This window comes from Sphaerodactylus townsendi, linkage group LG02, assembly GCF_021028975.2.
Source record: "Sphaerodactylus townsendi isolate TG3544 linkage group LG02, MPM_Stown_v2.3, whole genome shotgun sequence".
NCBI classification, from domain to species: Eukaryota; Metazoa; Chordata; class Lepidosauria; order Squamata; family Sphaerodactylidae; genus Sphaerodactylus; species Sphaerodactylus townsendi.
In genome coordinates this window covers 171,135,730-171,160,833 of record NC_059426.1, presented here as the reverse complement: position 1 = coordinate 171,160,833, position 25,104 = coordinate 171,135,730, and the positions used below count along the sequence as shown (strand labels likewise).

Genomic DNA, 25,104 nt, shown 5'->3' with positions numbered 1-25,104 from the left:
TAAAGAAAACAACCCCCCTAACACAAATGGTCATTTACTTGCATGCCTTTGGGGTATCTTGTCTCGTCTCAGGTGGAAAATGAGAGTAAACACCACCTGGTAAGGGGACTTACTTATTGCACGATCTTGGACTTTTGTTTTGTTTGCGAGGAGGGATTTTTAAAAATTTTGGGTGATTTTGAATGTCCCACTCCAGGTTTGTCAATTCGAAACCCTCCCCAAGCAGATTGAACCCGTGAGTCTGTATTTTTGCACCTCTTTCTGTGGTCTGCGTGCTGGGTTTGAGGCCATTACATTCACTCCATTTTATTTATTTATTAATTCATTCATTCATTCATTCATTCATTCATTCATTCATTCATTCATTCATTCATTCATTCATTCATTCATTCGATTTGATAAACCGCCCTCCCCCCGAAGGGCTCAGGGCGGTGTACAACAGAACAGCAGCAAACACAGTAAAAACAAATCGAATAATCCCAGTTAAAAATAATACAAAACCTTAAAACTATAGCAGCAGTATCCTTCAATAAATAGTTAATCATTGATAACAGGAGACGTCTGGCATCACACCCCACCCCTAGCAGCTAGATTTGAGGTCAGTACCAGCAAGATTTTCAGGGCATGAGCTTTCGAAATTCAAAGCTCCCCCGGAAATCTTATTGGCCTCTAAGGAGCTACTGGGCTCAAAGCTAGCAGTTCTATCGCAGCTCAACACCGTTAATTTCTGGGGGGGGAGGGGGGGGGGTTAAAGGAATTTGACATATAAATGGTATAAAGAGGCTTGAAAGGGGCAAATGGATTCAGAGCACCAGTAGAGAAAACATACAAACCAAAAACAACCTCATAGCATTAACATTTGAAAACATAAAAATGTGTATGCACCCTATTTAATGGCTTGTCACACATCAGTGAGGCCCTTTGTATACTAATGGCATCAAGTAAAACATACTTACACATTCTAAACTATTTTAATTGTTTTATTTTAACTATTTAATTTGTTTGTTTGTTTAATTCGATCGGTATGCTGCCCTCCCCACAAGGGCTCGGGGCAGCTTACATTAGCAAATAACATATAAAACTGGGTGAAATAGACAATTAAAACAATTAAGACAGTTACAATAGTTAAAATCCAAGCTAAAATAGTTAAAACGCATTTAAATGAAAATCAACTAAAAGCTTAATTTCAAAGCAGAGTTAAAACAAAACCGGCAACCAGAGGCGTAGCTCCAAGGGGACAGGGGGCATGACACACCGGGCACGCACCCCTGTGGGGGCGTGGCAAGGACATTCCGGGGGGCGTTCTGGGACAGGGGCGGACATTGGTGGGGCGAGGGTGGAGGACGCTCCAGTGCACTGGGCGCTTCCCTCGGCCGTCCCTGCTGGCAACAGATGCCATTTAAAGCAAACAGGGATCAAGCATTTGGGCTGAAAACACATGCAATTAAGGAGGAGGAGGAGGAGTTTGGATTTATACCTCCCCTTTCTCTCCTGCAGGAGACTCAAAGGGGCTGACAATCTCCTTTCCCCTTCCCCCCCCCCCCACAACAAACACACTGTGAGGTAGGTGGGCTGGATAGAGTCTCCGAGAAGCTGTGACTAGCCCAAGGTCACCCAGCTGGAGCGCAGGTGGGAGGTGTACAGGCTAATCTGAATTCCCCAGATAAACCTCCACAGCTCAGGCGGCAGAGCTGGGAATCAAACCCGGTTCCTCCAGATTAGATACACGAGCTCTTAACCTCCTACGCCACTGCTGCTCCTGTGTGAATGAAATAATTACAATTTCAGTTTTCAATTTTCGGGCCCTGACCAAAAGCCTGGCGGAACAGCTCTGCTTTACAAGCCCTGCGGAATTGTATCATATCCCACAGGACCTTGGTGTTAGGTGACAGAGCATTCCACCAGGTAGGAGCCAAGGCTGGAAAAGTCCTGTCCCTGGTTGGGGCCAATTGAACAATAGTAGTACCAGGGACCACCAGGAGGTTCTCAGTCGCTGACCTCAAGTTTGCTTGGGGAACATACGGGGTAATGCAGTTTCTCAAGGTATTTCATATCAAATAGGCGCAGGAAACTGTGGGGATATTTATTTTTAATATAATGTTTAATTGGGGTGTTTTAGCAGTGGCGTAGGAGGTTAAGAGCTCGTGTATCTAATCTGGAGGAACCGGGTTTGATTCCCAGCTCTGCCGCCTGAGCTGTGGAGGCTTCTCTGGGGAATTCAGATTAGCCTGTACACTCCCACACACGCCAGCTGGGTGACCTTGGGCTAGTCACAGCTTCTCGGAGCTCTCTCAGCCCCACCCACCTCACAGGGTGTTTGTTGTGAGGGGGGAAGGGCAAGGAGATTGTCAGCCCCTTTGAGTCTCCTGCAGGAGAGAAAGGGGGGATATAAATCCAAACTCTTCTTCTTCTTCTTCTTCTTCTTCTTAATCGCGCGCGTGTGCACACACACACACACCGCCCAAACCAGCTGGGACCCGGCTTGGAAATGGGAACAATGGAAGCGAACAAATGAAATAGCGATTGGTTTTATAGAGGCAGGATTCATCCCCCCTAAACTTGGCAGAATCACTTTGCCAGAGTTCAAAGCTTCCAGTTTGGACGCGCGAGGTATGCCTCTTGATTCCCCCGGCTTGTATTGGCTTGCAGGCAGGGTCACAGGGAGCGTGTGCCATTTTGGGTTTCTCCGCTTTAAAGAGAAGGAATGAAAGAGCAGATTAAAATCACCGTAAATGCGACTCAGCAAAAATGCCATCCAGACAAGCCATTAAGGAACTGAGCTGTGTGATAAAAATCAAAACACTTCAAAGCTGTCAGAACGGGCCGGGGCCGGGGGAGGTGTTGTCTATTGTGAGCTCTGAAATATTTTCATGAAGACCTGGGAAGATGCTAATCTTCTGCCGCTTGCTCTGGATGGGAGTGACAGTGACCTTCTCTTAGGTGAATTTCCGTGCATCTGTGAGGCAGAGGAGGAGGAGGAGGAGGAGGAGGAGGAGGAGGAGGAGGAGGAGGAGGACTTAGGGTGTTTGTTGTGGGGGGAAAGGGAAAGGAGATTGTCAGCCCCTTTGAGTCTCTTTACAGGAGAGAAAGGGGGGAAATAAATTCAAACTCCTCTTCTTCTTTAGAAGAAGAAGAAGAGGAAGAAGAGTTTGGATTTATATCCCCCCTTTCTCTCCTGCAGGAGACTCAAAGGGGCTTACAATCTCCTTGCCCTTCCCCCCTCACAACAAACACCCTGTGAGGTAGGCGGGGCTGAGAGAGCTCCGAGAAGCTGTGACTAGCCCAAGGTCACCCAGCTGGCGTGTGTGGGAGTGTACAGGCTAATCTGCGGAATTCTGTGAGAAGCCTTCTACAGCCTGTCAGGCTACGCAGAGCTGGGAATCAAACCCGGTTCCTCCAGATTAGACACATGAGCTCTTAACCTCCTACGCCACTGCTGGAGAAAGGCCAATCCAGGGACCATAAAACCAAGAACTGGATTGAGATCTTTCATGCCTGCCCCATTGAGCCAAGCTGGTTGACTGTCGATGACTGAGAAAATAAAGGAGTTTTCTCTTGAAACTGGAGCAATTTCTAATTCCTTAAATTGTCCGTGTGGCTAGAACTCAGCAGAAATGGTACTGTTGGAAGGGCTGAGTGGGTGTGGATCCGGCCAGTATTTTGGGTGCAAGTCCAGCAAAGAGCAGAGAAATATGCAAAATAAATAGATCATGGGTAGCTATGTTGGTCTGCGGTAGAACAGGTCTAGAAGGGAGCTTTGACTATCAAAATCTCAGACCCCGAAAATCTAGTTGGCCTCTACATTGGTAATGTATTTGAACCTTACTATCTGGCTACCTGTCTGCATGTCTGTCAAAAGTTAGGAAGAAGAAGAAGAAGAGTTTGGATGTGTACTCCCTTTCTCTCCTGTAAGGAGACTCGAAAGGGCTGACAATCTCCTTTCCCTTCCCCCCCCCCCCAACAAACACCCTGTGAGGTGGGTGGGGCTGAGAGAGTTCCGAAGAACTGTGACTAGCCTAAGGTCACCCAGCAGGAATGTAGGAATGCGGAAACACATCTGATTCACCAGATAAGCCTCCACAACTCAAGTGGCAGAGTGGGGAATCAAACCCGATTCTCCAGATTAGGGTGCACCTGCTCTTAACCACTACATCTGCTGGCTCTCTAGTGAATGGTCTGTCTGTCTGTCTGTCTGTCATATAAATAATGTGTTCTTTTATATTAAAAGAAATGCTGTTTTCAAAAAAACAACAGCCAAACCTGGATAGCTTTGAAAGGGGCTTGGACAGATTTATGGAGGAGAAGTCGATCTATGGCTGCCAATCTTGATCCTCCTTGATCTGAGATTGCAAATGCCTTAGCAGACCAGGTGCTCGGGAGCAGCAGCAGCAGCAGAAGGCCATTGCTTTCACATCCTGCATGTGAGCTCCCAAAGGCACCTGGTGGGCCACTGCGAGTAGCAGAGTGCTGGACTAGATGGACTCTGGTCTGATCCAGCAGGCTAGTTCTTATGTTCTTATGTTCCCTTGATCTCTCTCATTCCCACAAACCTCACAAGGTGTTTGTTGTGGGCAGAGGACGGGTAAAGGAGTTTGCAAGCTGCCTTGAGCCTCCTTACAGGAGAGAAAGGTGGGGTATAAATCCAAAATCCTTCTCTTCTTCATTTCCTGCAGTTCCTAGCAGAGGACTAACATTTGGGCTAAAGTGTTTGCTCCTAACGTTTTCGCCAGCATCTGCGGCTGGCATCTTCAGAGGAATGTTGCGGTAAGATGGGTTTCTTTCCATGATGGACATATCTCCTCTGAAGGAGCCAGCCATAGATGCAGGTCCAAATGTTAGGAGCAAAAACTACCAGATCCTGACCACACATCCCAGAAAGCCCACAACAGCCAGTTGATTCCGGCCGTGAAAGCCTTTGAAGAAGAAGAGGAGGAGTTTGGATTTATACCCTGCTCTTATCTCCTAAGTATAGTAGGGAGGATTTGCACTCCAGAGGTTGAGTGGACCTCACAATTCCCATCAGCTCCTGCCAGCATGGCAGGGGCTGGTGGGAATTGTAGTCCATAACATCTGGAGTGCCCAAGGTTCGCCACCACAGTCCTATAAGGAGACTCAAGGTGGTTTGCAAGCTCCTTTCCCTTCCTCTCCCCACAACAGACACCTTGTGAGGCAGGTGGAGCTGAGAGAGTCCTGAGAGAGAACTGTGACTAGCCCAAGGTCACCCAGCAGGAATGTAGGAGTGCGGAAACACATCTGGTTCCCCAGATAAGCCTCTGCCACTCAGGTGGAGGAGTGAGGAATCAAACCCGGTTCTCCAGATTAGAATTCAATTTGGCAATACGTTTGGCCTAAACATGTCATGCGCAGGTCAGCCTAGCCTGCCAATTATTAATTATATCTTCTCTCTACAGGTCATCATTAAAAAGTGGTCCATTCCGTGTCCTCTCCCACCTAATGCTGTTGTGGAGTTCTTGCAGGTATGTAAATTATTTTGAAATCCTCCACGAGTGGTTATAACCTTGCCCTTACTCATTTTGGAATGGCTAATTGCGTATTGAGGTTCTGCAGTGGAGCGATGATATGATCGGTCATATCTGAGCGAGCCTCGTGTTACAGAGTGGTTGGCTGCGGTACTGCAGTCCTAGCTCTGCTCATGACCTGAGTTCAATCCCGGCAGAAGTCGATTTCAGGCAGCCTGCTCAAGGTTGACTCAGCCTAGGAGCAGCAGTGGCGTAGTGGTTAAGAGCAGGTGTACTCTAATCTGGAGGAACCGGGTTTGATTCCCAGCTCTGCCGCCTGAGCTGTGGAGGTTTATCTGGGGAATTCAGATTAGCCTGTACACTCCCACACACGCCAGCTGGGTGACCTTGGGCTAGTCACAGTTCTTCTGAGCTCTCTCAGCCCCACCTACCTCACAGGGTGTTTGTTGTGCGGGGGGAAGGGAAAGGAGTTTGTAAGCCCCTTTGAGTCTCCTTACAGGAGAGAAAGGGGGGATATAAATCCAACTCTTCTTCTTCTCCTTCCTCTATTTTATCGTCACAAAAGTCCTGCGAGGCATTATTTATTTATTTCTATACCGCGCCCTACCCTCAAAGGGCTCAGTAGCATTAAGCCTAAAATAAAAATACATTAACATTCCGCTCCACCCCAGGCTAGGGAGGCTTACACTTAGTCAACACATAACATATACAATCAACACATAATACAGTCATCAATACAATCTATAAAATACACAGTCTATAAATAGCACAATAAGCCATGTAAATAATTTAAATCATAACAATAAATAGTTAACATTTACAAAATAGTCAAACGTAAGCCCCTTTCCGCTTTCCATTTCGGTCTTCAGCAGTGGATCAATTTACCCAAACAAATGAGCACTCTGGGAGCAGGCCACAGTTCCACAGGTCTAGCAGGCAGATCTTCCACACAGGCAGCAAGGTGGACCAGTCTGGCAGGCAGGCAGGCAATGTTGCAACAAGAGATGGGAAGAGAGAGTAACTGCAAGAGAGTAACTGGAACATAGTCACTCAGGGAGGTTATTTGGGGGAGGGGCGGTAGCCTTGTTTGGTCTGCGGTAGAAGGGTTAGATTCAAGTCTATTTGCACCTTTGAGACTAACTAGATTATCAGGGCATAAGCTTTCAAGTCAACGCTCCCTTCATAAGATCTGAAGGGACGTTTGACTCTCAAAAGATTCTCTCCCAAAATCTTGTTGGTCAGTGAGGCTGCTGGCTCAGAGGGGATTTGAATTTTGATCTCTCCATCTGCTGTGTAACACTTTAATCACTGCACCACATTGACTATGGCCCTTTACGCATTCAGTCCTTACCCCAAGGCTATTTGTTCCACAGTGGTTCTCCCTGAGTTTCGTAGTTTACACGCGAGGAGAAACACTGCTGATTCCTTCGAGCCCAGCCACCATTTTGCCTGCTCCCCTGCTTCTGGGTCAGGAGATTGTTTCCCCCCCCCCCTCCTTTGTTTTTGGGGAGCCATTTTAACAATATATCACTCCTGCAATAGACCAAACGTGTAAAAAAATATTTTTTTAAGAAGCCCTATTGATCTCCCAGAAATACGAGCCAAGAACTGCTCCTGCATGGGCAGGGGAAAGCGGGGAGGAGCAGAAAACCCAAATGAAGGCAGATGTACACTGGTCTGCTTTGCTTTCCCTGCACACACAGGAGAAAAGTCACACTTCACCCTCTTTCACAAACTGCAGGGATTATATGATCTGCAGTGCCGTAAGTTCAGAAGGGGGGAAAATACGAGCGCAACTAAAAATCACACCTGAAGGAAATGTAGGTTCACTGCAGGGCAGACCACAAGTGCATGTATAGCCACTAAGATAGGACATGCTGTTGCGTGAGCAGACTTTGTCGTATTCATATGTAAGACTTTGGAAGAGCCATTTTCAAATAATGGGATCTGATGCTAGCAAATGGGAGACGCTGCATTCCTGTTACATTTTGTTGTTTGCTTCACGCAGGTTTCCAATTCTACTGAAGACTGTAAACCAGCCCTGTTCAACTTTTCTAAGGAGGTATTTGACAGATAACAGAAGAGTTTAAGCCCAGCTTTCTTTGGGAAGAAACTACTGATACAGTTTTATTGGTTAACAGTCCAATCCAGACTTCAAAGGCAGGCACGGCACCGCTCTGTCGCTACCTGGCACTCTCCAAAGGGCTTTCCTGCAGTTTGGGAAGTCCCCCAAAAAACAAAACCAAGCCCCGCCCCCCAGCAAGAATCTTCCATAGGGATAATAGAGATACTCCACAAAAACATGGCCTGTCTCCAAGGCTGACTCTGCCGGTGCACAGTGGAAGCCAACCAAGGTCAGCTCTACCCCCTGGAATGCCCCCGGCAACATTGGCACAGCTTTTTGTGCCAGAGGACATGGGTACGAATGGCCGCTTCAAGGTTGGGCGCTGTGGTGTTGCGCAGCACCTGCCAGGGTACTGTCATCCCTCTACTAGTGCATTTGCCCCTTGAAACAGTGGGGTGGGCACGGCTCCAGAGGTGGGTCTGCCCCCCCCCTCCTCTGGATTGGGCTGTAAGTGTTTTAAACTCTCAGAGCACCCATTGGAAATGAGGTTATCCTTTCCAGAGCCCCTGGCACAATCCAACTCTTAAGTGTCATCTGGGCGGGTTTTAGAAATAAACGTCAAGAGTTGCAAATATTGTTTCAACCATGTTCTCTCTCTCTTTTCCCCCCAGAGCGCCTACGTGATACCCATCATGGCTTTCTCTTTTCTGTGCCACACATCAGTGTTGCCGATTTACTGTGAGCTTCAGAGGTAACGAACTGTGTGACTGCATCCAGTTTTCAAAGCGCAAAACAGCAGGGGAATACGGATTTCTGTTTCATTTAGCACGAATAGTAAAAATGCTGAATAACTAAGAGCTGTATTGTCAAAGGCCGGAATCACTGGGGTGCTGTGTGGTTTCCGGGCTGTATGGCCGTAGTTCTAGCAGCATTCTCTCCTGACATTTCGCCTGCATCTGTGGCTGGCATCTTCAGAGGATCTAAGTTCAGCTGAGAAGTTCTAGAAGAAGAAGAAGAGGAGGAGGAGGAGGAGGAGGAGTTTGGATTTATATCCCCCCTTTCTCTCCTGCAAGAGACTCAAAGGGGCTTACAATCTCCTTGCCCTTCCCCCCCCCACAACAAACACCCCATGAGGTGGGTGGGGCTGAGAGAGCTCCGAGAAGCTGTGACTAGCCCAAGGTCACCCAGCTGGCATGTGTGGGAGTGTACAGGCTAATCTGAATTCCCCAGATAAGCCTCCACAGCTCAGGCGGCAGAGCTGGGAATCAAACCCGGTTCCTCCAGATTAGATACACGAGCTCTTAACCTCCTACGCCACTGCTGTGTTGAGAAGTTCTTGAAGAAGTTGAGAAGTTCTTGAAGAAGGCAAAGATTCAGGTGGCCAGCATTTGTATGCAAGTGAAGGACGCTCTTTACTGGCCTGAACCTCTCTTGTGTCTGGTTAGTTTTGAGTCACGATACCGTCCTTCACTTGCATTCAAATGCTGGCCAAATGAATCCTTGCCTTCTTCAAGAACTTCTCAGCTGAACTTAGATCCTCTGAAGATGCCAGCCACAGATGCAGGCGGAATGTCAGGAGAGAATGCTGCTAGAACACGGCCAGACAGCCCGGAAACCACACAGCACCCCAACTAAGAGCTGGTTTCTCTAGCCTCCTGAATTTCTTCATCCCTCATATAACCAGTTTTTCAGAGGCCCTTCCCGTACGGGCCAGGAACGCGGGGTGCAGCCGGGGTACATGAGCCCCGTGCAGCCCCACACCCTTCGCACAGCTCTGGGCTGGCAGCTCCGGAGCCAACTCAGCTGGCCAATGCACCTTTGCACGGAGGCGCATTTGCTGTTACTGTACCTGCCTCTCCCGGCTGAGTAGCAACGCAGCTGGCCACAGACGACCCCCGCAGCTATACAAACATCTCTGGACATCCATGCTCTCCAGCGTGGCCACACAGGAGAGAGGCGAGGAGGGCAAATCAAATAAGGCGTGGCTGAGTAATGCGCCACCCATGCGGGGCCATTCGCTCAGCTCCGGCTCCAACCTGGCCTTTCTGAAAAGAATCGCTGCTACCGTGATTCTCATTTGCGCCTGGTTGGGGCAGACCCGATGCAGGGGCAGGAACCATGCAAAGTTCCTATCAGCAGAGTTTAAAGCGGAGTCACTCTGGTGAGATGAGAAGGTTTATAGTCTTCTTGCACTCACTGCAAGCCCAGTCTTCCATCCAAGTACTGACCCTTGTTAGCTTCCAAGCTCAGACAACTCTGGTCCGCCCTGAGCTGTTAGGGCTACTGCGATATACCTGTGACTCCTCCTAAAGTCTTTAACGAAGCCACATTTGTGTTCTCTGTTTGCAGTCCGTCCAGAAGCCGGATGCAGAAGGTCGCCAACACAGGGATCGGCCTGAGCTTTCTTGTTTATCTTTTGTCCGCGCTGTTCGGATATCTGACTTTTTATGGTGAGTGTATTTTCCAGGCATCCGTTCCTTTAAAAAAAAACTTGCCTGGCTCTGCCTTCCTCTGTGACCCATCCTATTGAACGCTGGCTGCTTGGCGTCCCTGATTGTGCTGATTTCCCTGGGGCTGCAAAGACAACAATGGATCAGTTCTCCTTTCCAGTCTTTCTTACATATATCATCATCATCATCATTATTGTTCTTCTTAATAGCATGGTGTAGTGGTTAAGACTAGGAGGACTCTAATCTGGAGAACCATGCTCCTGCACATGAAGCCTGCTGGGTGACCATGGGCCAGTCACAGTTCTCTCAGAACTCCCTCAGGCCTGCCCTGCCTCACAAGGTGTCTGTGTTATGGGAAGGAGTTTGTAAGCCACTTTTGGACTACTTACGGTTGAGAAAACTCTAAATCCAAACTCTTATTCTTTTAAAGAGATCAATAATGATCAACTTTTGACCTCCAGTGCCCGGCCAAGAGGTTGCCTACATACTCTGACAGGAGGTTGCATGGAGCTGTATCAGTCCCAAACCAAATCCATGGAACTGTTGGGACTTTTACCCTTTAGAACAGCAGAGTATTCAAGGGCATGAACATGCAGCAAGCTGTGCAGTTATCTTATTAAACCAAGTTACACATGGAGCCCTTTTATCGTTGCAAAGCCTATATACCAGTGATGGCGAACCTTTTTGAGACCGAGTGCCCAAATTGCAACCCAAACCCCACTTATTTCTCGCAAAAGTGCCAACCTGGCAATTTAACCTGAATACTGAGGTTTTAGTGAAAAAACCGGTTGGCTCCCTCTTCCTCCGCCCCACCCATTCGAGCAGGGGCCAGCCTGCTCTAGCCTCCAGCAAATCCTGCATGCACCGCTCTGTGCCTCTCTAGCATCTCTGCCTCCTCTGCACCACCCCCCCCCCCTCAGGCAGCAGCCACCCGGAGCACAGGCACAAGGCCCGCCAGCGGAGTCCTCCCTGCTCACTGTGGTGCGCGCACATTGTGTTCAGTGGCCCAGGTCGGTCTAGATGGGTGTGGGGGGGGGGTGATTTTCCGCCCCCCACATGATGAACTCTGTGTGCGGGTGCCCACAGAGAGGGCTCCGAGTGCCACCTCTGGCACCCGTGCCATAGGTTCGCCACCACTGCTATATACAGTGAGTTTGTGATTGTGGTTGTGTGAATCACTTCACGCTTGTATTCCCTCGGGTCAGATGTTGGCGCTCCTTACACCTTGGTGGCTTTCTTCTTTTTAAAGGTCCGTCAAAATACTTCAGAAAGCTGGTGAGTGACTCACTTCAGGTTGTCACTTCAGGTCGTTTCATGTTCTGTAGTTTAGACGCTAGTTGTTGGTTGTGCGAATGGTTATTTTTGCCTGTCTCTCAGTGTTTGCAAAATAATGCTATATGTTTTTTTCTTTTTAGTGTTGCTTCCCTCCTGGCACTATTGTACTTTCAGTTCCTGCTACAGTGCATGAATGTTAAAGAGAAGTTTTCTCTTGACTTTTCCTTCAGAAAACATGACCTAACCTTGCCCCTTGGGATTGTAATTGCTTTGGGTGATTTACTCCAAAAAAAAAGGGGGGGGGGTCACAGTCCCAAGAAACGAAACAAACAAACCTATCGCAAAGCAATTCTTTTAGAAATAATTACTGCAGCCCATTGTCCGGGACGGCACCTAGTTGATTGAGATACATTCCTGTCAGTATAATTGTTCCTTCTAGATATATGTAACCAGGCTGCTATATGTTACCACTGCTGTAATGGAACATTCTTTCCTTGATCTTGCTTTATGGTTTCGCATGCTTAGCAGATAACTAGGCTTATCCCTGACACTCTCTTACTCCCATGGGAAACAGGACGTTTCCATTGCTCTGTGGGGGCAGGCAGCCAGATGACTTTATCTCTCTGTGTCGCTGACCTTGGGGTGCTTATACTCTGATGTAATGCTTTCTCACATTCTTTGGGAAAACGGGAGGGGGGATTGTTTCTGGATAAATGGGATAGCAAAAGCCAGGTCTGGCAGAACTGACGTCTTGCAATCTGGGTGCTTCGTTACCTTTCCAATAATCGCTGCTGATCAACAATCCGGAGTCCGTTGATTGATTCAAGGATCGAGACCTGACCTCCATGTACAAAACATGCAATATGTAAATATATTAAGAACATAAGAACTAGCCTGCTGGATCAGACCAGAGTCCATCTAGTCCAGCACTCTGCTACTCGCAGTGGCCCACCAGGTGCCTTTGGGAGCTCACATGCAGGATGTGAAAGCAATGGCCTTCTGCTGCTGCTGCTCCTGAGCACCTGGTCTGCTAAGGCATTTGCAATCTGAGATCAAGGAGGAGCAAGATTGGTAGCCATAGATCGACTTCTCTTCCATAAATCTGTCCAAGCCCTTTTTAAAACTATCCAGGTTAGTGGCCATCACCCCCTCCTGTGGCAGCATATTCCAAACACCAATCACACGTTGCGTGAAGAAGTGTTTCCTTTTATTAGTCCTAATTCTTCCCCCCCAGCATTTTCAATGAATGCCCCCTGGCTCTAGTATTGTGAGAAAGAGAGAAAATATTCAAAAGTAGGAATGCGCTGTTTTAAGACAATTCACAAACCTTAGAGCAGCGCAGCAGATAGTAAAATCGCACTTGGCAACAGATCAGATGGATTGCGCTGTACAACAGCCAAATGATTAGGAATCTTAATCATGCAAGAAAATCCCATCCCATTGAAGGCAGGGATCTTCTTGAATTTGTTCTGATGAAGTGCAAGCATGAAACGGGGATGGCACACCGTCAGCTCAGTAGCATATTGTTAAAAATTGGCAATTGGCTATTAGCTGTGAGGCATTTATGAGCTATTTTGCAGATAAAGTCGCGTTGCTCCGCCAGGACCTTCCTGCCACCTTGGAGACAATTTGCGAGCTGGAGGCTCCCTTGCCGTCTTCTGGCCCTTGTTTGGCCCAGTTTTCCCTGCTCTCTGAAGCCGCTGTTGACAGAGCCCTGGCTGCTGTTAGACCTACTACCTGTCCTCTGGATCCGTGCCCCTCTTGGCTTATTAAAGCGTGCCAAGAGGAGTTACGACCCCACCTGTTGAATATCATCAATAGCTCCCTTGAGCAAGGAGTCTTTCCTGGTGGGTTGAAGGAGGCAGTGGTCCGCCCACTCTTAAAAAGACCGTCATTAGATCCTAGTGATCCGGCCAATTACCGCCCCGTTTCAAATCTTTCGTTTCTGGGGAAGGTAATTGAGAGGGTGGTGTTGGAGCAGCTTCAGGGTTTTCTGGAGGACGCATCGGTCTTCGATCCCTTCCAGTCCGGCTTCCGTGCTGGGCATGGGACGGAGACTGTTCTCGTCGCCGTCACAGATACGCTCCGTATGCAGCTTGACAGAGGCGGATCGGTGCTGCTGGTATTATTGGATCTTACCGCAGCGTTTGATGTGGTCGATCACGACCTTTTGACCCACCGCCTGGCCGCTTCCGGGGTGCAGGGTATGGTCCCTCAATGGATTGCCTCGTTTCTCTGGGACCGGAGTCAGCAAGTGTGGTGCGGGGACAAGGCCTCCCATAGGTGCCCGCTTCATTGCGGCGTACCCCAGGGAGCGCTGTTGTCCCCGCTGTTATTTAACATCTATATGCGACCCCTTGCTCAGCTGGTACGGAGCTTTGGGCTGGTCTGTCATCAGTATGCTGATGACACCCAGCTCATTCTGTCGATGGAGGGGGGAGCTGTCACCGCCCCTGCAGCTCTACAGCACTGTTTGGAGGCGGTTGCTGGTTGGTTGAAGCAGAGCAGGTTAAAGCTGAATCCAACGAAGACGGAGATCCTTTGGCTAGGCCGTGGGGGGGAGGCAGGGGATTTTCAGCCACCGGTGTGGGAGGGGGTCTCATTGGCACCGACCCCCTCAGTTCGCAGCCTGGGGGTCCACCTGGATTCGTCTCTTTCAATGGAGACCCAGGTGGCCCCTTCTGGCTCCAGTTCTGCGTTCCCATCTTACCGCCAGGCCCGGTACAGCTGGCCCCCTTCCTCTCCCAAGCGGATCTGGCCACAGTGGGGTCCCATTACAGCGGTCACCTCCAGATTAGAATATTGCAGCTTCGCTCTACGCTGGGCCCAGCCCCGCTATGGCTGATCCGGAGGTTAAAATTGGTCCAGCATCACGGCCAGCCGCGTCTGCTCTGAAGCGGTGCCTTTAGAGACCATATCATGCCAGTGTTAGCATTAAGCCTGCACTGGCTCCCAGTTGGGTTACAGATCGTCTTCAAGGTATTGGGTTTAACCTTTAAGGCCTTGCATGACCTGGGACCCTACGTGCCCTCTGAGACAAATCTGGCCCCATATGTCCCATTCCGGTCCCTCTGCGGCTCTGCGGAGACCAATCTGCTGGTCATCCCAGCCCCCTCTATAGTCTGGCTGGCCTCCACCAGGACCAGGGCCTTTACGACCCTAGCCCCTGCCACAACCTGGAATGCTCTCCCTCCAGCTGCTCCAGACCCCTCACCCGGGGTCTTAATGTTCCACAGGGCCTATAAGACTGAGCTATTCCACCAGGCCTTTGGGGAGACCAGCTGCTGATGTGGGTGCCCAAAACATTCTGAGAAACACTCTGAGACCCACTGTCCCTCTTTCTAAGAAGAATTTTAATAGCTGGATGCCATCTATTTTAAATCTGAATTAGTTTTGATAATTGAATGCTGCATTTTAAGTCTTAATTTAACTTTGTATTTTGTTTTTATGGTTTGTTGATGTTGTACACCGCCCTGAGCCCTTCAGGGGAGGGCGGTATAAAAATGAAATAATAAATAAATAAAAATAAATAAATAAAATAAATAAATAAAATAAAAAGGCTCTGAAGAATAATGTACTTGTTGGTGTTTCTAATTGTGTAAGTATGTGAACACTTCGTCCCATGGGTATCTGTCTATTTCAATGGTGGCGAGCCTATGGCACGTGTGCCAGAGGTGGCACTCAGAGACCTCTCTGTGGGCACGCGCACACAGAGTTCGTCATGTAGGGAGAGCGGAAAATCACCCCCCCACACACACACACACGCATCTAGGCTGGCCTTGTTTCTGAGTAAACCCTCCTAGGGTTGTGATTCACCCATTCAAAGCATTGCACGGTTGCTTCACCAAGCTTACTCCCGAGTAACGCGCACCTTGGAGCAAACCATTTTTTCTAAACTAAAACCTCAGTATTCAGGTCAAATTGCCATGTTGGCACTTTGTGATAAATAAGTGGGTTTTGAGTTGCAATTTGGACACTCGGTCTCGAAAAGGTTCGCCATCACTGGTCTTTTTCTTGCTAGCATTTTTGCGAATTGTCTTAAAAGAACATGTTTTGGTTGCTGACCGGCTCAAACTCAGTTCCTGACTCGCGCAAATCCGTGCAGGTAAACTTTTCTGTCCTACTTATATCAGACCAGAGACTCTCTGAATGTGCCGAATATTTCCCTGTCATTGCCCAGTGCAGGAAACCCATCTTTCAAGGACACCTGTCCAAACTTACTGATTTTTTCCCTCTCTGATGAAAAGTCGCAAAGGAATCCAGGGTGCCTTGAAGGTTCCCTGTATGAGGCGGGCAATACGCGTGGGGTGGATCTATGCATCTAGTAACTTTTGAGCACACCTTTGTCTCTTCCAGACCATGTGGAGTCAGAGTTGCTACAAGGCTACAGCAAATACCTGCCCCACGATACCCTCATCACCACTGTGAAAATAGGCATTCTCTTGGCCGTGCTGTTGACGGTGCCCCTAATCCATTTCCCTGTAAGTATCGCCTGAGGCTTGGTCGCTGGCCCAGGGAAATAACTCTGCTAATTCTTTGCAGGCCCCACTGTCTCCCCTTAGACGGTCCCATCCATCAATACTCCGAGTGGAGGCCTGCACAGGTTCCGCTCGCGGCAGCCGAGGAGCTCGGTCTAAAACCGCCAAGCTAATTTGGGCTTCTCTTTCAAATTGAATTCTAGATTTGAGCTGACGCGCAGCGTCGCTTGGTCTTCGCAGCGCAGGGTCCTCCCCAAACCCATTTGGTTTGATTCCCCCCCCCTCAGCCCTTCATAATTGGTTTTCAAGCAGGCGTGATGCATTCCAAGAGTAAATAGGATTCAGCAGAAAAGCAGGTTTGACTGAATGGCTTCCTGTAAGCTCAAAACAGTCTCGTGTCGCATCGAGCTTGCTTTTGAGTTATTTTTAAAGGGGGATCATGCGAGCCACCCAATGGCTGCTGGTCTCGGCCAGTTTTCCTCTTGGCCCTGCCTGCATTAGGTGGGTGCCCCCCCCCCCCCAGGTAGGGGAGCTGTGGGTACAAAATCCCCCAAATCTTAATGACTCCAGGGGCCTGAATAAGCGAGCCCTCTTGCTGTACTTTATATATTTATATCCTTATACATCATCTGCTACGGGTTGGAATGTCGCGACAACGAACCCCTAGCCAATGGGCACGCAGGAGGGTAACTTACTGGCCATAGCAAACTGAGAGGTGGGGGGGGGGTGTTTCGAGAAGTGGCAGCAGAGGTGATAGGGGAGGGGGTGGAGAAGGCAGGCAAGGCAAGGCACCACGCCTCCCTCCCCCGCTAGAGCCCATTCTATTAAGCCATAAAATGGGCTTGGCTGCTAGTATGAATATATTTATATTATTTATTTAGAAGAAGAAGAAGAGTTTGGATTTATATCCCCCCTTTCTCTCCTGCAGGAGACTCAAAGGGGCTGACAATCTCCTTGCCCTCCCCCCCTCACAACAAACACCCTGTGAGGTAGGTGGGGCTGAGAGAGCTCCGAGAAGCTGTGACTAGCCCAAGGTCACCCAGCTGGTGTGTGTGGGAGTGCACAGGCTAATCTGAATTCCCCAGATAAGCCTCCACGGCTCAGGCGGCAGAGCGGAGAATCAAACCTGGTTCCTCCAGATTAGATGCACGAGCTCTTAACCTCCTACGCCACTGCTGCTCCTTTACTTATTTACTTACTTACAAAATGTATATCCCACTCTGCTGCCCTTACAAAGGCCCCCAGCCCAGGTGCCTGAAGGGTTCTTCATCGAGTTCAGATGTTTGCAGAGGCTGAGGTCGGGCAAAAGGGGGACACCCTGCCAGCTGGGGCAGAAGTTATTTTTAGTTTTGTTATCGATGGGCAGCTTCGACATGTGTCGTTTTTACTTCTGTTGGGTCCTGGGATGGCCGGAAGAAAGACTGTTCCGTAAACACGTTAAAGAATCACTGGTGCATTTTGACCCTTTGCTTGTCACGAGATCATAGCGAGTTATTTCCTGTGTGTAGCAAGAGAGCTCAAAGGGATGTGTGCAAGTTACGCAAAGGGAATTCAGATTAGCCTGTGCACTCCCAACACACACCAGCTGGGTGACCTTGGGCTAGTCACAGTTCTTCGGCGCTCTCTCAGCCCCACCCACCTCACAGGGCATTTGTTGTGGGGCGGAAGGGTAAGGAGTTTGTCAGTCCCTTTGAGTCTCCTTCAGGAGAGAAAGGGGGATATAAATCCAACTCCTTCTTCTTCTTCTTCTTCTTCTTCTTCTTCTTCTTCTTCTTCTTCTTCTTCTTCTTCTTCTTCTTCTTCTTCTTCTTCTTCTTCTTCTTCTTCTCACTTTTCTTTTTGTCTCTCATTCGGCTGTCACAGGCGAGGAAGGCAGTCATGATGCTCTTCTCCCCCCATCTTCCTTTCTCCATCATCCGCCACATTTTCGTCACTTTGGTCCTCAATGCCACCATTGTCCTGATTGCCATGTACGTGCCTGACCTCAAGCAGCTGTTCGGAGTCGTCGGTAAGACTGTGGGGTTAGTGCGCCCCTCCACTTTTAAAAATATAATACCAGAGCAGTCGTTTTTATCATCTGCGTGTGCAGTAAATAGTTTTCGGTCCAATCTTTTTGAAGGTTCAACCACTTCGACTTGCCTGCTCTTTGTCTATCCTGGGCTGTTTTATCTTAAACTCAGCACGGAAGATTTCCTGTCGCGGCAGAAACTTGGGGTAAGGTGGCGGTTGGCGTGCTTTCGTGGTGTTTTAGAGTGCTGGTGTAAAATATAGTGTTTGAGAAGGTATGAAGAGCTGTTAAAGGAGACATGCAAGGTCCAGAGCATAGGTAGCTTTAAAGAGCCAGCGTGGTGTAGTGGTTAAGAGCAGGTGCACTCTAATCTGGAGAACCGGGTATGATTCCCTGCTCTGCCACTTGAGCTGTGGAGGCTTATCTGGTGAACCAGATTAGCTTGCGCACTCCAATACCTGCCAGCTGGGTGACCTTGGGCTAGTCACAGTTCTTCTGAGCTCTCTCAGCCCCACCTACCTCACAGGGTGTTTGTTGTGGGGGGGCGGGGAAGGGAATGGAGATTGTAAGTCCCTTTGAGTCTCCTTACGGGAGAGAAGGGGGTATGAATCCAACTCCTCCTCCTCTTCCTCTTCAACAGTCATGGAGGGTTAGACTACTACTGGCACTAGCCATGGTGATGGCTGTTCCCCACCTACCTCACAAATTATCTGTTGTGGGGAGAAGAAGGGAAAGGAGTTTTATGCGTCCCAACGTCACTTGGAAGGTTTCTTGAGAAGGAACGGGGAAACAAATCCAGTTCCCCAATTAGAGTCCACCTGCTCTTAACCACTGCATCACACTGGCTCAATTAAGCGAATTGGTGCCCTTCTCTCATTTACATCTGCATATCTCAAAAACAGAACCTGTATTTTGATGTTAGCTTGCAAACGCCACTGTTCAGGTTTGCCCCTGCCTAAGAGGTGAAACAGGATGGATCCTATGACTCCATTCCACTAACTGTGGTGCTTTTCCCATCACAAAAAGTCTCCCTCTGACCCCACAAGACTCAAAAAGTCTCTTGTGTCTGGGGAGGCTCTCTGTGAAGGAGGAAAGCCAGCATGATACAGTGGTTAAGAGCAGGTCGACTCTAATATGGAGGACTGGGTTTGATTCCCCACATGAGTGGTGAATGCTAATCTGCTGAACCGGGTTTGTTTCCCTGCTCCTCCACATGAAGCCTGCTAGATGATCTTGGGCCAGTGCCAGTTCTCTCGGGACTTTCTCAGCTCCCCCTCCCTCAGATTTCTGTTGTGGGGAGAGGAAGGGAAGGAGTTTGTAAGCTGCTTTGAGACTCCTGATAGAAGAGAAAAGCGGGGTAGAAATCCAAACTCCTCCTCCTTCTCCTCTCCTTCTTCTCCTTCTTCTTCTTCTTCTCCTCCTTCTTCTCCTTCTTCTCCTCCTCCTCCTCCTCTTCTCCTTCTTCTCCTTCTTCTCTTTCTTCTCCTTCTTCTCCTTCTCCTTCTCCTTCTCCTTCTCCTTCTCCTTCTTCTCCTTCTTCTCCTTCTTCTCCTTCTTCTCCTTCTTCTCCTTCTCCTTCTTCTTCTTCTTCTTCTTCTTCTTCTTCTTCTTCTTCACTGTTACGTGGAATGGATCTGTGAGACCCAAAACATTTTGTCAATAGCTGGATCGGTTAGCAAAAGCGACTCTCTGCCCCTTGGTGCTTCTTTATCGGATCTGTTTTTCCTTTACAGGCTTGTGGGCTGCTCGTTTTTGGCCTCGTGGTCGGTTTCCTCAGTTTAGCGCTGATAATTTACAACTGGGCTCTTCAGTGAAAACATTCTTTCCTCTCGGAACTGCAAACGACACCAGGGGAGCAGCGGCTCAAATGGAAATTTCCGACAACGCATCAAAATAAATTATTCGGTCAAATGTTAGGAGAAGCCTTCACATAGCCGTAAAGACTGGACTGGCAAGTCTGGCGTTTTCATTCAGCATAGTGCAATCTTTGTTCTTCAACAGTGCCAGATAGGCACTAAATAGCTGGAGGGGCACTGGCTACCAGCGTCTCTGTTCCCCCCTCTCCAGTGGCTTGTCATGAAATTAAATCTGTGGAATGGGAGTCACAGCACTCAGAAAGGCTCAATGGCAGAGCATCCGCTTGGCACGTGGAAGGTCCTGGGTTCAATCCCCGGCATTTCCACTTAAAAGATCAACCAGAAGGTGATAGGGAAGACCTCTGTCCGAGAACCCGGAATTATAGAGTTGGGAGAGACCAGAAGGGCTATCCAGTCCAACCCCTGCTAATCAGGAACACACAATCAAAGCAAAGCCATCCAGCCCAGTCGCGGAGCTACAAGGGGGCGGGGTGTGTGCCGTGCACCGGGCGCATGCCCGGGGCACAGAAAATCGCCCCCAGGCCCCTCCCCCTTTCCCCTCCCCCCCATCCCCATGGCGCCCCCCCCACCCTTCTTCCCACACTTACCTTAGTTCCTTTCCTTTTTCTTGAACTTTTTCAGGCTGCAAAAGGCCTGTTAGCAGTAAAAACGGCCTGAGGAACTACAGTTCCCAGGAGGCCTTGGGGTTCACAAGGTCTCCTGGGAAGTATAGTTCCCATCAGATCGTTTTTACTGCGAACAGGCCTTTTACAGCCTGAAAAAGTTCAAGAAAAAGGAAAGGAACTAAGGGAAGTGTGGGAAGGGGGGTGCGGGGGGCGCCGCGTGGGGGTCATGGAATGCACGCCAGGCGCAGTTTGGTCCAGCTACGCCTCTGATCCAGCCTCTGCTTAAAACCCCCCAAAGAAGGAGACTCCACCACACTCCAAGGCAGCGTATCCCACTGTCCAACAGCCCTGACTGTCAAGATCTGAAAAAGGATTTCTTGGGACGAAGAAGATGAACTTGCTTTTACCAAGCGACGATATATTTACGAACTGTTCCTGAAGCGACCGGCCATGTTTCTTGTGTCGGAATATTGCACGGGTTATAGCTGAGATCCAACAAAGCATGCCACTCTTTCCCAGCAACCAAGTGGAAAGCACCCTAAATCTTTTTACACCTGCTACTGTCCGTTTCAAAGAAACTTTCCAGAAACTTTTCCCCGCCTTACGCCCGGATCTGCAAATGGAAACCAGGCCCCGGTGTCTGAGATTGATTCAAGATTCGCCATCCAAGGCGATTTGCAGTTTTAATATACAAGTTTTTTTAAAAAAAAGGCAACAAGATTAACCTCTCGACCAGCGTGCCTTTTGCTTTGTAACTGAACTGTAAAATATGTCTGGATTTACCCTTTGGTGCCTTTGAAGATAAGGTCATTGGGGCAGCATAAAATACAAGGCTGTTCCTTGGAAGGGGGTCTGCTGTGAAACCTTCGTCTTGGGAATCTTCCAACTCAGGGCTGACTGTGGCTCAGTGGAAAAACCTCCGCTTTGCATTTCAAAGGTCCCTGGTTCAATCCCAGGCACCTCCTGTTAAAAGAATACCAGGAAGCGAGTGATGGAAAAGACCTCTACTGAAAATGTGGGAGAGCTGCCACCAGAGGCGTAGCTACAAGGGGGATGGGGGTGCACGTTGCACCGAGCACGTGCCGGGGGGGGCGCAAAATTTTCAGGTTTGTTTTTTGTATTTTTTAGTGTTTTTCAGTTTTTGGCCTGCAGGGGGCGCGGCTTTTAGGCTAGCAGCACCAAAATTTCAGGGAGTTTTTGGGGGACTCTCCTGATGATACCACCCAAGTTAGGTGAGGTTTGGTTTAGGGGGTCCAAAGTTATGGACGCCAAAAGGGGGTGCCCCATCCCCCATTGTTTCCAATGGGAGCTAATAGGAGATGGGGGCTACATCTTTAAGAGTTCATAACTTTGGGCCCCCTGAACCAAACTTCACCAATCCTGGCTGGTATCATCAGCAATTTTGATGCTGCTAGCCTAAAAACTGCATCCCTTGCAGGCTGAAAACTGAAAAAACACTAAAAAATAAAAAAAAAAACACAAACGAACATGGGGGGGGAGAGCAAAACAGATTTTGCACCGGGCTCCATTTTCCCTAGCTACGCCTCTGGTTGCCACCACTCACTAGTGGACAATATGGTCTGATTATGCAGAAAAATACAAGGGCATTTATTACAAATTAAAAACATCACATCATAGAAAGCCTGTAATAGCCTGCCTTATGTGCATAAAATCACCATTCCAAAACAACAAAGAAATCCTAAATCACACATCACTTACAGTCAGACCCATTTCAGTCCACTGGCCTTCCACAGGGATCAAAAGTGATGATGCCGGGTATTTGCTACCTGGCTATCAATATTGTAAATTAAATATTTAGATGCCTGAGATCAAATATCTTTAAACAAAAACAAACAAGAGAAAAAAACATTCAGTTAACCAACTACATATGGTATAAATTCATGAATGCAATATGAAAGGTACACTTACTAAAGAACTGTATAAAATTGGCACCCAAGTCGTAGAATGATAGAGTTGGAAGAGACCCCAAGGGCCATCAAGTCCAACCCCCTGCTATACAGGAACACACAATCAAAGCACCCCTGACAGATGACCATCCAGCCTTTGTTTAAAAAGCTCCAGAGGAGACTCCACCACACTCCGAGGCAGTGAATTCCACTGTCGAACAGCCCTTACTGGTAGGAAGTTTTTCCTGATGTTTAGGTGGAATCTCTTTTCCTTCACCTTGAACCTATGACTCCTGGTCCTAGTCTCTGGAGCAGCAGAAAACAAGCATGCTCGTTTGCCAACATGGCATCCCTTCAAATATTTAAACATGGCTATCATGTCTTTGCTTCTCCAGACTAAACATCCCCAGCTCCCTAAGTCTCTCCTTGCAGGGTATGGATTCCAGGCCTTTTACCATTTTGGTTGCCCTCCTCTGGACCCGTTCAAGCTTGTCCATATCTTTCTTGGATTGTGGTACCCAGAACTGTACACAATAGTCAAGGTGGGTCTAACCAATGCAGAATAGAGTGTTTCTATTGCATCCCTTGATCTAGACCAGTGGTGGCGAACCTATGGCACGGGTGCCAGAGGTGGCACTCAGAGCCCTCTCTGTGGGCACACGCAAACAGAGTGCCCCCCCCCACACACACACACGCACATCTAGGCTGGCCTGGGTCAGCTGGGCCTCGACATTATTAGCGGATTAAACCTAAGACCAAGTTTTGGGGGAAGCGGTGTAGGTAACCCTGTTGGCTGTTTAAATTCCCCACTGATTTTCGCTAAGCAAAGAACAAAAGCGCGGTCGCGCACAGAGTAAGCTCGGTTGCTGGCAACGTGGAGACTTTGCTACGGAGTAAACCTCTAGGAGGATTGGTGATTCACCCATTGGAGGAGATGCACGGTTGCTTCAGAGCGAAAGCCCACTTTGAGCTTCCTTCCATAGCTTACTCTGAGTGGCTTTCGCCACCAGGAGGCAACCTGTTTTTTCTAAACTAAAACTATTCAGGTTAAATTGCTGTGTTGGCACTTTGCAATAAATAAGTGGGTTTTGGGTTGCAGTTTGGGAACTCGATCTCAAAAAGGTTCGCCATCACTGATCTAGACACTGTACTCCTAAGGCTTTAGCATAAAGCCAGTGTCTACTCAAAGAGGTACTATGCAGTGTACCAATCATGCCAAATTCCTCATGGAAAAAAAAAGATTTTTTAAAAGAAAGTATATCAAATTTGGGCAGAATTTACATTTATCCATGTTATAGATGGATGTTTTTCATAAAAGGGGCTTATGGTAGAAAATGAACCAAGATTCATCTGCTGTCGGGCAAGAATTCTTACCGCTGCTCATATTTTGGGTTCTTAGAACAGTTAATGTCGTTGCATGTTGTGAATTTGGCCCTCGTGTGTTCTTATGACTGGCAAGATCAGTTTTGCTTTGAAAACTTTTGGGCAGGCACAATATTATTCATGGACTGGGAAAGTGCTAATTTTTTCCTCCTCAAAGCTGTTCCGGCTTGCCTTTTCAACGGAGACGGCCTTTCATCTCTCTTGCAAAACCGTATCCTCAAAGGGAGTCAGTTCCTCTAGAAAAAAATATGAGCTTAAATGTTAAATTATGAAATTAAGCCATGCTGGAATGTCAAGAACGTCGGGAGCCGGGAGCTCCTCATCATTTCAGATGGACGGGAGGGTTTAACGTTGGCTGCAAGCTTACAAAGCATTAGCGACCTTGGGAGCTCCGGTAGGCAGGAAACCCTAAGCTGTCCCTGGGCATGTGGGGCTCCCCTCTGGGCTAACTCATCCACTTCTTCCCACAGCGCCAAGTAGCAATCTGTTTGTCAGCGTGCCTCTATGGCGACGCATGCTTGCGCAGCTTGCAGTGCCCTTGATCGAGATGCTGTGGCCTAAAACACTGTAAACTGTAGTGGGGAAACTGCCAAAGATCTACCATACTGGTTGAGCTCGGTCCGTGGCGATCGCTAGGTCCGTGGCTGCCTCTTTGGACCTTCTCTCCGACCCTGATAACCGCCAACGTGGAGCTGTGGTTAAAGGCGCCGATGCTACTCTGATCTGAGAACTGGATTAGAATCTGTCTGCTCCGCCCATGGTGGGAGAGACTGCTTATCTGGTTTTGTTTTCCAGCTCCCTCCACATGACGCATACTGGGTGACCTTGGGCCAGTCAAGCAGTTCTCTCTAGAAAACTCTTCAGCCCTTACTCTGCCTCTGCTTGATTGTCTGTTGTGCGGAGAGGAAGGAATGTGTTTGTAGTTTTCACTTTTGAATCTCTTTTTTAGGTGAAAATTGGAATTTATGAAAGTAGATCTTCTTCTGCCATTGTATGGCTAGTAGTCCTGACCTATAGTGACTCTTCATCTTTGTTCTAGCTATCTTTGCAGTATATTTTTCTCTTGCCATTCCGCCAAGAGAAGAAGAAGAAGAGTTTGGATTTATACCCCATCTTGCTCTCCTGTAAGGAGATTCAAAGGGACTTACAATCTCCTTTCCCTTCCTCCCCCCCAATAACAAACACCCTGTGAGGTGAATGAGGCTGAGAGAGCTCGTTAAAGACAGTGTGACTCAGCTCCAGTGGTGTTGCAGTATGCGTCTCCAGGTGCAGTTCCTCTCGCTCGCCCTGGCACTCCATGTAGTCTCAAGGTTCACTGGCCATCACTGGACTAGCCCAAGATCACCCAGCTGGCATGTGTTGGAGTGCACAAACTAATCTGGTTCCCCAGATAAGCTTCCACAGCTCAAGTGTTGAAGCTGGGAAATCAAACCAGTTCTCCAGATCAGGTGCCAAACCACTTCACTGCACGCTTGGCTCTCGGGGTGGTTACCCGGCTTACAGCGCCATGGTCAATCCCATTTTATCTTAAGTAGCGACACCTATGAGGCAGGTGAAGCTGAGCTGGCGTTAATGG

The 25,104-nt window shown here is 48.5% G+C and overlaps 1 protein-coding gene across 10 annotated transcripts in view; it reads left to right on the top strand.

Annotated features, from left to right (window-relative positions):
- The window catches only part of SLC38A6 (solute carrier family 38 member 6), a 100,690-nt gene that overhangs the window by 49,602 nt on the left and 25,984 nt on the right, over window positions 1-25,104 (top strand). For 8 of the 10 annotated variants that reach the window (XR_007243603.1, XR_007243605.1, XR_007243604.1 and 5 more), the window contains 7 exons: window positions 5,412-5,477; window positions 7,489-7,542; window positions 8,217-8,296; window positions 9,895-9,995; window positions 15,627-15,751; window positions 17,612-17,756; window positions 17,868-17,962. Coding sequence is in view for 4 of the 10 variants with exons in the window: in XM_048485831.1 (XP_048341788.1) it covers window positions 5,412-5,477; window positions 7,489-7,542; window positions 8,217-8,296; window positions 9,895-9,995; window positions 15,627-15,751; window positions 17,612-17,756; window positions 17,868-17,962 (666 nt within the window). In the remaining 6 variants the exon portion in view is untranslated. Of the gene's footprint in view, window positions 1-5,411; window positions 5,478-7,488; window positions 7,543-8,216; window positions 8,297-9,894; window positions 9,996-11,244; window positions 12,097-15,626; window positions 15,752-17,611; window positions 17,757-17,867; window positions 17,963-19,489; window positions 20,109-25,104 lie in introns of those variants that run through there. The other 2 variants (XM_048485832.1, XM_048485835.1) reach the window with 2 other exon arrangements.